Raw genomic sequence first — 15,341 nt, forward strand, 5'->3', positions numbered from 1 at the left:
TGGTGGGAGCAGCCGCGGTCAGCAGGAGTCGGCTGACTTATGGAAGTACGATGGAAGGGGTTACGTAGCTAGGGGGGCCCTAGCTTGTGGGGGGGGGTACTGCTGCTGCAGGGGCCGAAGGGGAACTGTTGGTGATCGGGGAGGTTGGGAGGGGGGGTCTGCCACCGTGGGGAATGGGCCTGGGTGGTTCTGCGGGCACGTGGTGAGCCGAGGGAGAGCTATGGCTGACCGGCGCAGAGGGAGGGGGAAGACCCCACCCCAGATTCGGCTGGTCACCTGGAACGCGAGGGGGCTGAATGGACCGGTGAAGCGGTCCCGGGTCTTGCCGCATTTGAAGGGGCTGGGAGCGGACGTGGCTATGCTCCTGGAGACGCACCTTAAGGTGGCGGACCAGGTGAGGCTGAGAAGAGGCTGGGTGGGGCAGGTGTTTCACTCGGGGCAAGAAGCGAAGAATCGAGGGGTGGCGATTTTAGTTGGCAAGAGCTTGTCGTTTGTGGCGAGTATGGTGGCGGACAGTGGAGGTAGATACGTAATGGTGAGTGGTAGGCTTCAAGGGGAGTGGGTGGTTCTGGTTAATGTGTACGCACCCAACTGGGATGATGCGGGCTTCATGTGGCGAATGTTGAGCCGGTTCCCGGACCTGGAGACTGGGGGCTTGATCTTGGGAGGGAATTTTAATACTGTGTTGGATCCAGCTCTGGATCGTTCGAGGTCAAGGACGGGCAAGAGGCCGACGGCGGCCTCAGTGCTGAGGGGGTTCATGGATCAGATGGGAGGGGTAGACCTTGGAGGTTTTTGAGGCCGGGAGGTATGGAGTTTTCCTTTTTCTCCCATGTCCACCAGGCTTATTCCCGGATTGACTTTTTTGTTCTCAGCAGGGCGCTAATCCCGAGAGTGGTGGGGGCGGAGTATTCGGCGATAGTCATATCTGACCACACTCCGCGTTCGGTGGACCTGGAGCTGGGGGAGGGGAAGGATCAGCGCCCGCTGTGGAGGTTAGATGTGGGGCTTCTGGCAGAGGAGGAAGTATGTGGGCAGGTCTGTAGGGGTATAGAGGGGTATTTGGAAGCCAATGACAACGGGGTGGTGCAAGTTGGGGTGGTCTGGGAAGCGCTGAAGGCGGTGGTTAGAGGGGAGCTGATATCTATTCGGGCGGACAGGGAGAGGGCGGAGAGGGTTGAGAGGGAGAGGTTGGTGGAAGAAATGGTAAGGGTGGACAGGAGGTATGCGGATGTCCCGGAAGAGGGGCTTTTGAGGAAGCGTCGCAGTCTCCAAGTGGAGTTCGATATACTGACCACCCAGAAGGCGGAGGCAGGCGCAGGGGGCGGTATATGAGTATGGGGAGAAGGCAAGTCGGATGCTTCCCACCAGCTCTGGAAGCTTGAGGCAGCGAGAGAGATATGGGGAGTCACAGATGCAGGAGGGAACCTGTGCGGAGTGGTAGGGACATTAATGGGGTGTTCAGATCCTTTTATGAGGGGCTGTACCGGTCGGTGCCCCCTAGGGAGGTGGGCGGGATGGACCGCTTTCTGGATAAGCTGGAGTTCCCAAGAGTGGAGGGAGAGCGGGTGGAGGGTCTGGGGGCCCCAATAGAGTTGGAGGAGTTGATGGAGGCGCTGGGGAGCATGCAGACAGGGAAAGTACCAGGACCTGACGGATTCCCGGTGGAGTTTTATAAGAAGTTCTCAGACTTACTGGGCCCGTTGCTAGTCAGGACCCTGAATGAGGCGGGCGGGGGGGGGGGGGGGGGGGGGGGGGGGGTGGGGGGGGCTTTGCCCCTGACGATGTCTAGAGCAGTAATCTCACTGATCCTGAAGCGGGATAAGGACCCCCTCCAGTGTGGGTCTTATAGGCCGATTTCACTCCTCAACGTGGACGCAAAGTTGTTGGCTAAGATACTGTCCAGGAGGGTGGAAGATGTGGCCCCAATGGTTATCCATGAGGACCAAACGGGGTTTGTGAAGGGGAGGCAGCTGAATGTCAATGTGCGGCGGCTTCTTAATGTCATGATGATGGCGTCGGCGGATGGGGAGGCGGAAATAGTAGCATCGATGGATGCGGAGAAAGCTTTTGACGGTGGAGTGGAGCTACCTGTGGGGAGTGCTGAGGAGGTTTGGGTTTGGTGAGGGATTCATTAGCTGGGTGAGGCTGCTGTATAGTTCCCCGGTAGCGAGTGTGGTGACGAATGGGAGGAGGTCGGAGGACATAGAACATAGAACAGTACAGCACAGAACAGGCCCTTCGGCCCTCGATGTTGTGCCGAGCAATTATCACCCTACTCAAGTCAACGTATCCACCCTATACCAGTAACCCAACAACCCCAACCCCATTAACCTTATATTTTTTAGGACACTAAGGGCAATTTAGCATAGCCAATCCACCTAACCTGCACATCTTTGGACTGTGGGAGGAAACCGGAGCACCCGGAGGAAACCCACGCGCACACGGGGCCGGGAGTGCAGGAGGTGAGAGAGGCCGGTACCCTGGCCTTTGCGTCTCTAGTAGCCTGGCATAGGATTCTTTTGCAGTGGAGGGACGCGAAGCCCCCGAGCCCGGAAGCCAGGATTAACGACATCATCAGGCTGGAGAAGGTCAAGTTTGCCTTGAGGCGGTTGGTACAAGGGTTCTTCCAGCGGTGGCAGCCCTTTCTCGATTTTCTGGCGGAGGGTTAGAGGGTGGTCAATCTCAGCAGCAACCCGGGGCGCGGGGGTGGTTAGGGGTCTGTTAAGGGGGTTTGTTTTTGCGACTGTTTGTTTGCTACTTTCTTCTTTTTTGTATTGTTATTAATTTATTGCTTTGTATTGGGGGGGGGTCCTTCTTTCTGTTTATTTCTATACCTTGTTTATTTTATTGTTGGGAGAAAATTTGTTGTTGAAAAATTTGAATAAAAATTATTTTTTTTAAAAAATATAAAACTTAAGAACAAGCGATAGATGGCCTGGGGATGGGATTTTGCATTGGAATGGAAAATGTATGGGGAATCTTTTTAAAGACGGATTAAGATGGAGGAGAACGGTTGCAGTCCAAAGTTGTTGAACTGAATGTTGAGTCCTGAGGGCAGTAATGTGCCTCTTCAGTCTTGGTGTTTGTTATCTGCACACTCTTTGCTTGGTAGGTTCAACTCCGTGTAAGGTTAACTGTTCAGTTGGGTGCCCAAGATGCATTTAAAAATATATATATTTTAAGTAGCATTCTCAAAATTGAAAAAGATGACTTTTTTTTCTGAAATCCATTATGTTGATGCAATGGGTCTGGGAGAGCCTTTCATTTTTGTTCTTCCATTATCCTGGTGAGGTGCAGTTTAACAGGTGCTGGGGGCTCAAAGGGCCTTGCCAACTTGACCATGTATGAATCTTGACATTTTGGAGCCTTTAGCACCAAACTTTGCTGGAGATCTGGGTTGAAAGGCCCCTTTTTATGGCCCCAGGAAATCATGGTGCAAATTGACTTGTACCACAGCAACATTTCCTGGGGCTATTGATGCCTTCCCTTATTTCCCTTGTCAAAACTGACCAAGCGTTTTCCCAGCCCCCACACGGTGGTGATTGCAAGTTCAAGCAATCCTGACGAGTGTTGAGAAGGAAAATGGTGCTGGAGGAGTTTCAGATCCATCACTTTCATTCCACTCAGAATTTAGCCTTTAATTGCAGTAACACTTCCTAGAAGGAACTGAAGAATCAAATGTTTTCCTTTTGGGAAGAATGAGTACTCTGTGCATCAATAGCCCTTTTTATATTCAGTTATGTTTTATTTTAATTTAAGCAAAACAAGAACATAAAGTACCTAAAATATGTGCTTTAGAAGGTGCAATTGTGTTTGATCCTGAGGCAATGAACAAACAGCTTTAGGTTCCAATATCCATTTGTGCATTCTTAATTCATTTGGCTGTATTTAAGTTTGATTTTTGACGCAGCACAGATCAAATTAGACACCGAGCAACCATGGGAAAGGAATGGAAAGAAACAGTGGCGTAGTGTTAATGTCACTGGGCTAGTAATCCAGAGGCCCAGGCTCATGCTCTGAGGATACTGGTTCAAATCCCACCTTGGCAGCTGGTGGAATTTAAGTTCAATTAATAAAGTCTGGAATTGTAAAGCTAGTAAAAGTGTCCATGAAAATATCATCATTTTTTTTGTTGTTTTTCCACTTGAAAATTGTTAAAATTATAGATACCTTAATAAGAATATTAAAAAAAAAGAAAACATCATCATTTGTTGCAAAAACCCATTTTGTTCCCGAACATACTTTCGGGAAGAAATCTGCCGTCCTGACCCTATCTGGCCGACATGTTGACTCCAGACCTACAGCAATATGGTTGACTCTTAACTACCCACTGAGAGAGCCTAGCAAGCCATTCAGTATAAGGGCAATTAGGGAAGGCAACAAATGCTGGCCCACAGCCCATGAAATAATATTTTTTAAAACAAAGGAAACATTCTCCTGTTCAAAAATCGCAACATATGTGAATTGTGGCAGCGATGGAGAACGGCAGGAGATTTGATTTGACCATGAGAAAGAAAGAGAGCTCCTCTGCAGAAAAGTCCACCTTTTCTACAGTGGTTAAATACATGTCTCAAACCAAAGTCAGATGATAAATTTGCTATAAATATACAAAACCGCGTTTGCCTGTGTGATTTTGCCAGCTTTGATTATTTGTTAATTATTCCTGTATATTACTTTTATTTGTTGCTTCTATAAATAAACAAAAACCAAGTTAGTTGGCAATTCCTGCATATGTCAACGCACAAGATTATTTGTGCGGAGTAGGGGAGTGTATTTATTGATCAGTTTTACTGTCTTTCGCGTTATTTATACACACAAAATGGATCAATGGATGAAGGGAAATTTATGAGGCTCCTGTAATTTCTAAAACCCAGGATGAGACACCCAGCTAACGTTCTCGAGCGTTTGGCTATTAGATTTTTCTTTGCCCAAAATCCAAGGTCATGGTCATGTTTACTGAAGGATTTCTAGTAGCCCCGCTATTAAATCTTGTAACACGAATTCCAGTATATTTAATGGAGGATCGGGCAAAATTGTTGTCTAATTTACAATGTTGCCATCACCGATATCATGATTTCAGCAATTTCATACTTGCTCAGGTGCACTTTGCATCAAAGGCCCCTGGATCATAGAATAGAAAGCTGTTCAGGAGCTGGAAGCTGACCTGATCACGATTTCTTTACTCTGATCTCCCTATCTTGCCTCCTATGTGCAGATATGTTGATATTATCATACTACATCAAATGTCATCCTTATTTCAGATTAGCGCATGTGAATTTGATTATAGTGGGCAGAAACGATCGCCCCATTCAGAATAGCTCTGCATTTACTAACAGTGCTCAAGATGCTCTTAATATTGCATAAAATTCTCTCCCTTTTCTTTCCCCCCCCCCCCCCACTTCTTTATCATTCTTTTGGGGTTTTTTTGCAATGCACTTTGTGACGTTAATAACATTAAATTCACCTGCTCTATTGAATTGTGCAAATTAAATTAGTTCAAATTAAATCAAAAACACCCTGCTCCATAACTGATGCATTTTTAAAAATGTTTTGCTTGCAGTTTCAAGGCGAAACCATGGAAACGCAAGAGGTTTGTGGACTGCATGTGGCTTCCAGAGGTTTGTTGGTTGGTGGTACCTGCACTGACTCCGCTCCTGTCTTTCAACCAGTGGACCCCACTGCTGAAATCATTGGGAATGCGTGCAACTTGCATCCAGCCTGCTACTCCCGAGACAGTGGGCTGCTGTCTGTTGAGTCCACATGTGTCATGTTGGAAACGAGAGGAGAGATTCCTGGCAGCGAGGATATGCGGATGGACCCTGCCGGGGGAGAGCACCATCTGCTTCTAGATAAAAGCAAAGAAAAGGCTCTTGGTGAGTATTCCTGCACTTCTTTCAAAGCCAGGACTTTACCCAGCATATGTTGCTGATCTTAATAGAGCTGCTAACTGGAAGGAGTAGGACAACTAAATGAACTGACGGTACTAATTAGGTTAGGAGCTGTATGATGTCATAAAGAGATAGAGAAAGATTTAATCTAAGAAAGAAAGAAAGAGCAGAGTAATGACAGTAATAGCTTGGATTTTTATTGTGTCTACCACATAAATGGGATTCGCCAAGGTGTTTCCCGAAATAGGTTGAAGACGAATTGACACCAGGCCAGAAAGGGAGGCTTACTTTGGGGGGATGGTGTGATTGGTCTTGAAGTTCTTAGAAGGGGTGAGAAGGACAAAGTGGCGAAGCAACATAATTATAGGGAGTTGAACAGAGGCAGGTAGAGTGAAGGGTGGGGTGAAGGAATGCACCAAAGCCATTAAACACAGAAATGGAACATTCGGGAGCAGATATAGGGAGAGATTGCGATTATTGATGAAGACAAAGATTTTGAATTCAACCCACAAGGAGAGAATAGAACGCATATTGTACGGAAAATAGTTTTGAAATTCCAGCTTTGGAGATTTGCTTTGCCTCATTTAAAGTCTATCTCCTTTTTTTCACTCCGATATGCCTGGGCCATATGTAGCTCTGTAAGGAGGACAGCTAACCTGCATGGCCTTTGCAATTGCACTCTTAAGCAAAGAGGGGTAAAGAAGTTATCAATTCACTGCCAGTTCTCCATTATTTTACCCTCCTCCTAGGTGCAGCTCTTGACATCCAATACACATCACCTTGCAGCAGTCTAATTGAAATTTGACTTTACAACCACTGGCAAGCCTTCACCTCAACTCTATGGTGTCGATTTGGAGTTCCTTCAATCCTTCAAAAACACTCTTATCATTTGGTTCATTAAACTTTATATTTTGCTCTCATCAAAATTTCCACGCCCTTGCCCTGACTCCAGTGCCGCACAGTCGATTGCTTAGGCTCAAGCAGATTTTTTAAATCTTAGTGATGAGAATTTGACATTATTATCAATGTTGCCATTTACTGCCCAGCCCTAGTTACCGTCTTGAACCACTGCAATACATGTGGTCAAGAGGCAAGAGGCTGCCAAAATACTATTCGGTAGATCATTCCAAATTTTGGCCCAGCCACAAGGAAGCAAAGGCGATATTTGTGCTATTCGGGATGATCTGTGATTTGGAGGGGGGCTTGTGATGCTGGTTCTCTCAAAAATACTTTGGCGTCTTCCTGCCGTACTTCCTGTAGCTAATACAAGTTTAGCCACAGTACATTGGGACAACTGGGTATTTGAACTACTGGACGAGGTGTCAATCAAGTGGACTGCTTTTTCTTGGGATGGCATAAGTATTGTTGCCTAGGAACGGAAGTCTTCTTAGCCTGCTGCACCATTCAATTAGGACTTGACTGATTGCGTGTGAACTCTTCCGACCTTCGTTCCATAACTCCTAATACTCTTGCACAATTGTTGTAGCAACACTTGTCCATGCAAGTGGACAGTATTCTATCAAACTCCTGACCTGTTCCTTGTGTTGGTCGTTCTGGGTGAGTGTGCTTAACACTCAATTTGGCTCTCTTTCGTTACTTAGCTCTGGATTCGCCACGTGTCGTTAAGACACCGCCACAAGCTTCAAGGTGAAGTTCAAAGCAATAAAACCATACACCAATTAGTAAGTCCAAACAACTGAGTTTATTATAATACAATTATAATAACTCCCATGCACACGCTAAAAGGATTAAACTTATTCCTACCGCTAATAAACTAATACTTATCTCGAAGGAACTGTTGGATCAGGGAACAAGGCTTCTTGCTCTGCTCTGGTCTGCAGACTTCAGGTTGGTATCAGTTAAAAGGGGTCAGGAGTGCCTATCTCTGGTAGCGATCGTTGTGAGGCACTTACTTGTTGGTGGCTGCTGTCCGAACCCCCTCCTCTCTCTCGTTCAAGATCTTCTTGGCAAAAGCTGGTCGAAGTGCTGGTCCACGGAGGAGTGTTGGTCAAAGAGAGAGAAGGGCTGGAGGGCTGGATCAGAAGACTGAACCATGTGTGGGACCTGTCTTTTATAGGTCCCAGGGGATCTGCGCCCCTTTGGGCGGACTCCCTTACCCGCTTGGAATCGATTGGGTCTCTTCCCAATCGATATGTTTGAACCCCCAATCATGGGGCAGTTCCTCGGTCACTGGGGCGGTCTTGGGACTTATTGTTTTGGGCTTCTCTGGCGCCGAAAGGTCTGGCCTCCCATTCTGTGTTTAACTTGTTTCCATTGTATCTGGGGATCGCCTGGTATCGCCTCATTAGTATGTTAACTGGTTTCTTTTCACAGTGCTGTCTAGTTTCTGCAGCAGTCAAAACTGGTTTCTGCAGCCGTCCCAATATACAAGCGCTTTGCAAGCTGCTTGCTTTACAACATGTCCATTTTCCCTGCATTCCTTGCAATCTTCCATTTTGTTGGGCAGTGGCCACCCCAGGTGGCTACACTTGTAAGGAGTGGACGGGCTTTGAGCAACTCTGTGCAAAATACCCAGTCTCCAACTTAATGCAGAAACTACTGCATTCATATGGCTGGTCCAATTGAGGTCCTGGTCAATGATGAGCCCACAGGATGTTGATGGTGAGGGACCTGGAAATGGTGATGCCGTTGGATGTCATGGAGGGGTGATTGAACTGTCTCTTGGTAGAAGTGCTCTTTGCCCGGGCACTTGTTTGGTGAAAGTGTTACTTGCTACTTACTAACCCTATTGTGCAGGTCTTGCTGCATGCGGACATGGATTGCTTCAATATCTAGACTTCTGAATGGAGCTGAATATCTGTACTCATCTGCAATCACCGACACTTCTTTTTTTTAAAATTTAGATTACCCAATTATTTTTTCCAATTAAGGGGCAATTTAGCGTGACCAATCCACCTACTCTGCACATTTTTGGGTTGTGGGGGTGAAACCCACGCAGACACGGGGAGAATGTGCAAACTCCACACGGACAGTGACCCAGAGCCGGGATCGAACCTGGGACCTCAGTGCCGTGAGGCGGTTGTGCTAACCACTAGGCCACCGTGCTGCCCATCACCGCCACTTCTGACCTTGAGATGTGGTGAAGGCTATTGCTGAAGCTGCTGAATATTGTTGGGCCTGGGCTGCTGCTCTGGATTCCTGCAGTATTGTGTCGGGGCTGAATCAACACAACTATCTTGCTCCGTGTCACATCGAACTCCAGCCATGGCGAAGTTACTCCCTTGACCCCAATCGGTTCCGTTTTACTAGGGCCCCTATCGTATACGGTTGAATGGTGCTTTGATATCAACGGCAGTCTCTTTTTCAAGTTATATCTGCAGTGTAGCTCTCGTGTTCATGTTTGGACCCATGACGTCTAGAGTCCAGTGATCCTGGCTTAACCCAAACTGAACCTTGGTGAATAAAAGCTGCTTTATAGCTTAGTTGACAATTCAGCCCATCTTTTTGCTAATTGGGAATGGATGATGACCGGATTGAATTTGTCCTGCTTTTTGTGGACTAGTCTTAACTGGTCAATTTTCCACCTTTAATACGTAGGTGTGAATGTTGTAGCTGTGCTGGAGCAGCTTGTCTAGAAATGCAACTAGTTCCGAATACAACTTTCCAGCTATCATGCTAAAGACTTATCAGGTCCCGTGGTCTTTGTTGGGTTTTTCATTCGGGTTGATGATGGGTCTGACTGAGGTTACAAATTGTTGTGGATTGTTGCTTCTTAGTGTTGAAAGGTCGTCTGGCCGTGCTCAATGCACAAGGTTACAGGTGTGGGGGGGGGGGGGGAGATTTGCTTAGCTCAATGGCCTCCTGCACGGTGGATTCTATGGCTAGAAATATAATTCTGCTGGTTCTGATGGCCCAGGTATTTCTCAGTTGCCCATGTTTGAGCTGCTAAATCTTTCTTTTTTAGTGTCCCCTGTTTTGCACTGTGGAATGCCGTATGTCATATGGTTGCACAGTGGTTAGTTAGCACTACTGTGTCACAGCACCAGCGACCAGGTTCAATTCCGACTTTGGATGACTGTCTGTGTGGAGTTGGCACATTCCCCCTGTGTCGGTTTCCTCCGGGTGCTCTGGTTTCCTCCCACAGTCAAAAGACGTGCAGGTTTAGGTGGATTGGCCATAAGAAAATTGTCCTTTTCAGTGTCCAGGGATGTGCAGGTTAGGTGGGGTAACGAGGATGGGATGGGGGAGTTGGGCCTCCTGCGGGTACTCATTCAGAGGGTCGGTGCAGACTCAATGGACCAAATGGTCTCCTTCTGCACTATAGGGGTTCTATGGACAGTGTCTACACAAGGATTTGTACAAAGGATAACTTTTAGAAATGTTGTCTAGCCTAATGGTGAAGTCGAGGTCATGTAGATTATTCCTCCTTCTCCACCTGCTGCCTAGTCTAATATCGACGTCCATCAGGACTTGGCCACCGTGGCCAATTGTCTTACTGGAAAGTTACACCTGGTGGTGGGCATTGAGGACTCATGCAGAGTGCATTCTGTAGCCTTGGTACATATAAACATATGAATATAAGACAGTTCGGCCTTTGAGTCTGCTGCACCATTCAATAAGATCATGGTTGGTCCGTTTTGTGTTTTGAATTCCACAGTACCATCTACCCCTAATAACCTTAGATTCTTGATAGGCAGGCAAATTAATCTGCCTCTGCCTTAAAAATATTCAATGACCTGTTGCTCGTTCTGGGTGAGTGTGCTTTACACTCAATTTGGCTCTGTTTCGTTCCTTAGCTGTGGAGTCGCCAGGTATCGTTAAGATACCGCCACAAGTGTCAAGTTCAAGTTCAAATCAATAACTCCACACCAGTTAGTAAGTTCAAACAAGACCCGTTTATTATAATACAGTATTCTACTAATCTTGCATATAAAACTATAAGACTAGGCTAATCCTACCACCAACAGGCCAATACTTATCTGGATAAGGGGACTGCCGGATCAGCGAACAACGGCCTCTAGCTTTGTCCTGGGTCTGCATGCTTCCAGTAGTTATGGACTAAAGGGGGTCAGGAGTGTCTACTCTTGTAGCGTGCGTTGTGTGACACTTACGTGATGGCGGCTACTGTCCAGGCCTCTCCTCCTCAAGGTTGTTCTGCTGCAATGGTGTTCTGCTGGGAGGGCTGGCTGGTCAAGGAGAGGCTGGCAGAGAGAGGGAGCTGGGGTCGCGGTCTCTGTCTTATAGCTCTCTCAGGATCTCGCGCCCACCTGGGCGGACCCTCTGTACACTCGCAATCGATTGGGTCTCTTCCCAATCGATTGATTTGAATTCCCCAATAACGGGGCAGTCCCTCGAGCACTGGGCGGTTCTTGGGGCTTATTGTTTTGGACTTCTCTTGGCGCCGAGAAGTCTGGCCTTCCATTCAATGTATCGATTTGCGTTAACTTGTTTCCATTGTACCTGGGAATCACCCAGTATTGCCTCATTAGAATGCTAACTTGTTTTCTTTCACAGTGCTGTCTGTTTTCTGCAGCAGTCAGAACTGGTTTCTGCAGCAGTCAGAATACACGAGCGCTTTTGCAAGCTGCTTGCTTTTGCCACATGTCCATTTTCCCTGCATTCCTTGTAATCTTCCATTTTGTGTTGGGCAGTGGCCACCCCAGGTGGCTACAGACCCCGCCTCCACCACCTTCTGAGACAGAGTTCCAGAGACACCTCTTCTCCCCCCCCCCCCCCCAACCACCACCACCTCACCAGCCAAAGTGCTGGATCCTCCATCTCTTCTTCAATCTTGATCCAAGCTTTAAAACTCTATATCCAATTGTCCAAGATAGTTAACCTCTGAAACATTGCCTTCCCACCGTGTATCATGTTTTACGAATAGAGGCATAGAGTACAAAACCATGTTATGCAAAATCACCAACCATTGGAGTCATTGTGACCAATTCTGGGCACTGTTCTTTAGGAAGGATGTGAAGGGGGGGCAGCACGGTGGCGCAGTGGTTAGCACTGCAGCCTCACGGCACCGAGGTCCTAGGTTCGATCCTGGCTCTGGGTCAATGTCCGTGTGGAGTTTGCACATTCTCCCCGTGTTTGCGTGGGTTTTGCCCCCACAACCCAAAAGATGTGCAGAGTAGGTGTATTGGCCACGCTAAATTGCCCCTTAATTGGAAAAATGAATTGGGTACATTAAATTTATTTTAAAAAGGAAGGATGTGAAGGTCTTTGGGAGGATGGAGTGAATATTTACTGGAATGGTACCAGCAATAAAGACTTTGTTAATGTACAGGAGTTAGAAAAACTGGAGGTGTTCGACTTAAAGCAGAGAAGGTTAATGGGAGATCTGCTGACAGTTGTCTGAAATCATGATGGAGTTTGATTGAGTAAATAAGGAGAAATTGTTTCCAGTAACCATAGGTTCAGCAAGCTGAATAATAATAATATTTTATTTGTGTCCAAAGTAGGCTTACATTAACACTGCAATGAGGTTATTGTGAAAATCTCCTAGTCGCCACACTCCGGCGCCTGTTCAAGTACACTGAGTGAGAATTCCAAATGTTCAATTCACCTAGTCACGTCTTTCGCGACTTGTGGGAGGAAACTGGTGCACCCGGAGGAAGCCCACGCAGACAAGGGGAGAACGTGCAGACAGTGACTCAAGCCGGGAATCTTAACGCAGGTCCCTGGTGCTGTGAAGCAACAGTGCTAACCACTGTGCTACCGTGACACCCATTAAAGAACTAGAGAGGATGTGAGGAAGACGTTTCTGCCAGGGTTTGTAATTTGGAATGCACTGCCTGTAAGGGTGCTGTAGATAAGTGGAAACATTTGCAGGACTACGGAGAAAGAGCAGGGGAGTGGGACAAATTGAATTACTCTTTCAAAGGACTGGTACAGGTGCAAAGGGTTGAATAACCTCCTGTGTGGTCTCATTCTATAATTTCTCCTGCATTGCTGTTGAGACCCTTATCTATGATTTAGTTACTGAGATTCTACTTAGTAACATTGCCCTCGCCTCTTCTGATCTCCTCCCTACACAAAGTCCAACTTGCTCAAAACTCCACTGCACACTTTGTTTTGTTCGTCCACCTCCCCTATCCTCACCAAACTCTATTAGCACTCCTCTCCTCCAGTGCACTGCATGCAAAGTCCTTGCCCCAGTTTACTCGTGCCCCTCATGGTTATATCCCTGCTTTGTAACTTGTACCAACCATTATGCTGCAGCTTGCTCACTGTGCTCCTCCAATGCGGACTAAGTAATTAGCAGTGAATGGCAATGCACTATATATTTTTTTAAAAATTTAGAGTACCCAAGTTATTTTTTCCAATTAAGGGGCAATTTAGTGTGGCCAATCCACCTACCCTGCACATCTTTGGATTGTGGAGGCGAAACCCACGCAATCACAGGGAGAATATGCAAACTCCACACGGACAGTGACCCAGAGCCGGGATCGAACCTGGGACCTCGGCGCCGTGAGGCAGCAATGCTAACCATTGCGCCACTGTGCTGCCCTCAATGCACTATATTAACAAACTGTTTTCATTCCTGTTTACTGGTTTGCTATCGAGTTGTGGTTGACTAACTAAAAGTTTCCATTTTTAGTTAGCTGCGATGCTCTGAAGAGAAATAAGATTCTAACATGTTTTGAGGTGACATTACAAAATATCTACAATTTTTCAATCTTTATTCAGGTGTTGTAAGGCTAATAGGTATAGAAAGTGAGACAATGTCATTGTACTGCAGAGTGCTCTTATAAGACTGGGCTAAAGAAAGTTGTAGGTGCAGCTACACTCCACAGGAGGCTATCTATTCCTAAACTGGAATGTTTGATGCAGATTCGAGGTACTCGCAATGGTGTCATACTTCATCCTCCAGCACTAATATTTGCAACTGTGATTGGGTTGAAGCACTGAGTTGGTGCAGGGTTGGGGGAAAGCTCTGAGTGGGGTGGGGGGAGGTGTGTGTCCGGCCATCGTTAGAAGTTCTGAAACAAGGTGAGATGTAACTGAAGCTACCTCAATTTCCAAGGGTCATGGAATGATTTTTTTTGAAAATCTTTTTATTGGCTTTTCTCATATTTATAAACAGTTGTTACTTATATACATTGCATTTTTCTTGTCCGCGCTAATTTGCTTTATTTTACAGAGAGGTTTGTTTTGTCCTTCATTTGACTAACTCTATGTACATTTTGCTGCCCTGTGGATCGGTCAATGATATCCTCTCTTTCTTTCCCCCCCCCCCACATTGGTTTCAGCACCCTTCCTCTTCTCTTGTGGTTTCCCCATCCCCCCCCCCCCCCCCCCCCCCCCCCCCCCCCCCCCCTCTCTCTCTCTCTCTCTCTCCCTGAGTTGTGCAGTCCTTTGGTTCTTCATCTTTTTTTTCCCCTGGCTTACTCCTCGTTGCTGGCCTCGAACAGGTTTAGGAACAGGCCGACGGAATATCCCCAAGTATCCAGGAAGCCTTCCTCTGACCCTCGGATGGCGTACTTAATCTTCTCCAGGTGGAGAAATTCCGAAAGGTCAGCGAGCCAGTCTGCAGCTTTGGGTGATGTTGCCGATCGCCAGCCAAGCAGGATTCTCCGGCGTGCGATTAGGGAAACGAAAGCAAGGGCGTTGGCCCCCTTCCCCACGTGTAGCTCTGGATGCTCCGAAGATTGCCACTATTGGGCATGGCTTCACCCTCACCCCCACAACCTTGGACATTGCTTCGGAGAAGGCTGTCCAGAACCCAGCAAGCTTGGGGCAAGCCCAAAACATATGGGTATGGTTGGCCGAGCCCCTCTGGCACCGTTCACATTTGTCCTCCACCTCTGGGAAGAACTTGCTCATTCGGGTTCTGGTCAGGTGCGCTCTGTGCACCACTTTGAGCTGCATTAGCTTAGCCTTGCGCAGGAGGAGGTGGAGTTCACCCTGCTCAGTGCTTCGCTCCAGAGTCCCCATGCCACCTCTGTCCCCAGTTCGTCCTCCCATTTTTGTCTGGTCCCGTCCTGTGGTGTTCGGGCTCTATCCAGTAGCTGTCCGGATATTTTCCCACATAGCGCCACCTTCTCGCTGCTTGTGCCTATCAGGTCCTCTAGTAGTGTGCTTTCTGGGGCCTCGGGGTACCTCATTGTCTCTTTGCGGAGGAAGTGCTTTATTTGGAGGTGTCTCAATTCCTGTCCTCTTGATAGTTTCCACTTCCTCGTCAGTTTGTCCAGTGTCGCCAGTATGCGCTCTACATAGAAGTCCCTGACCGTCAGTGTGCCCCCGTCCCGCCTCCATCTTTTGAAGGTGGTATCTAGCATGGCTGGGGGAAATCTATGATTGCCACAGATGGGAGCCATAAGGGACATTTTGGTTATCCCGAAGTGTTGTCTCAACTGGGTCCACGTTCTCAGCATGGCCGCTACCATTGGGCTCGTTGTGTACCTTGGAGGGGGATGGGTGTGCCACTGTGGCCAGGGCCCGGAGGGTTGTTCCGTTACAGGATGCCTCCTGTATGGGGATGTT

At 47.5% G+C, this 15,341-nt stretch overlaps 1 protein-coding gene across 4 annotated transcripts in view; it reads left to right on the forward strand.

Annotated features, from left to right (window-relative positions):
• LOC119969211 (gamma-taxilin-like) overlaps window positions 1–15,341 on the forward strand; it is a 102,577-nt gene that overhangs the window by 34,804 nt on the left and 52,432 nt on the right. For all 4 annotated transcript variants that reach the window (XM_038802512.1, XM_038802514.1, XM_038802511.1 and 1 more), the window contains exon 2: window positions 5,564–5,876. In XM_038802512.1, coding sequence (XP_038658440.1) covers window positions 5,564–5,876 — 313 coding nt within the window. The remainder of the gene's footprint in view (window positions 1–5,563; window positions 5,877–15,341) is intronic.

Source organism: Scyliorhinus canicula, chromosome 7 (assembly GCF_902713615.1).
Source record: "Scyliorhinus canicula chromosome 7, sScyCan1.1, whole genome shotgun sequence".
NCBI classification, from domain to species: domain Eukaryota; kingdom Metazoa; phylum Chordata; class Chondrichthyes; order Carcharhiniformes; family Scyliorhinidae; genus Scyliorhinus; species Scyliorhinus canicula.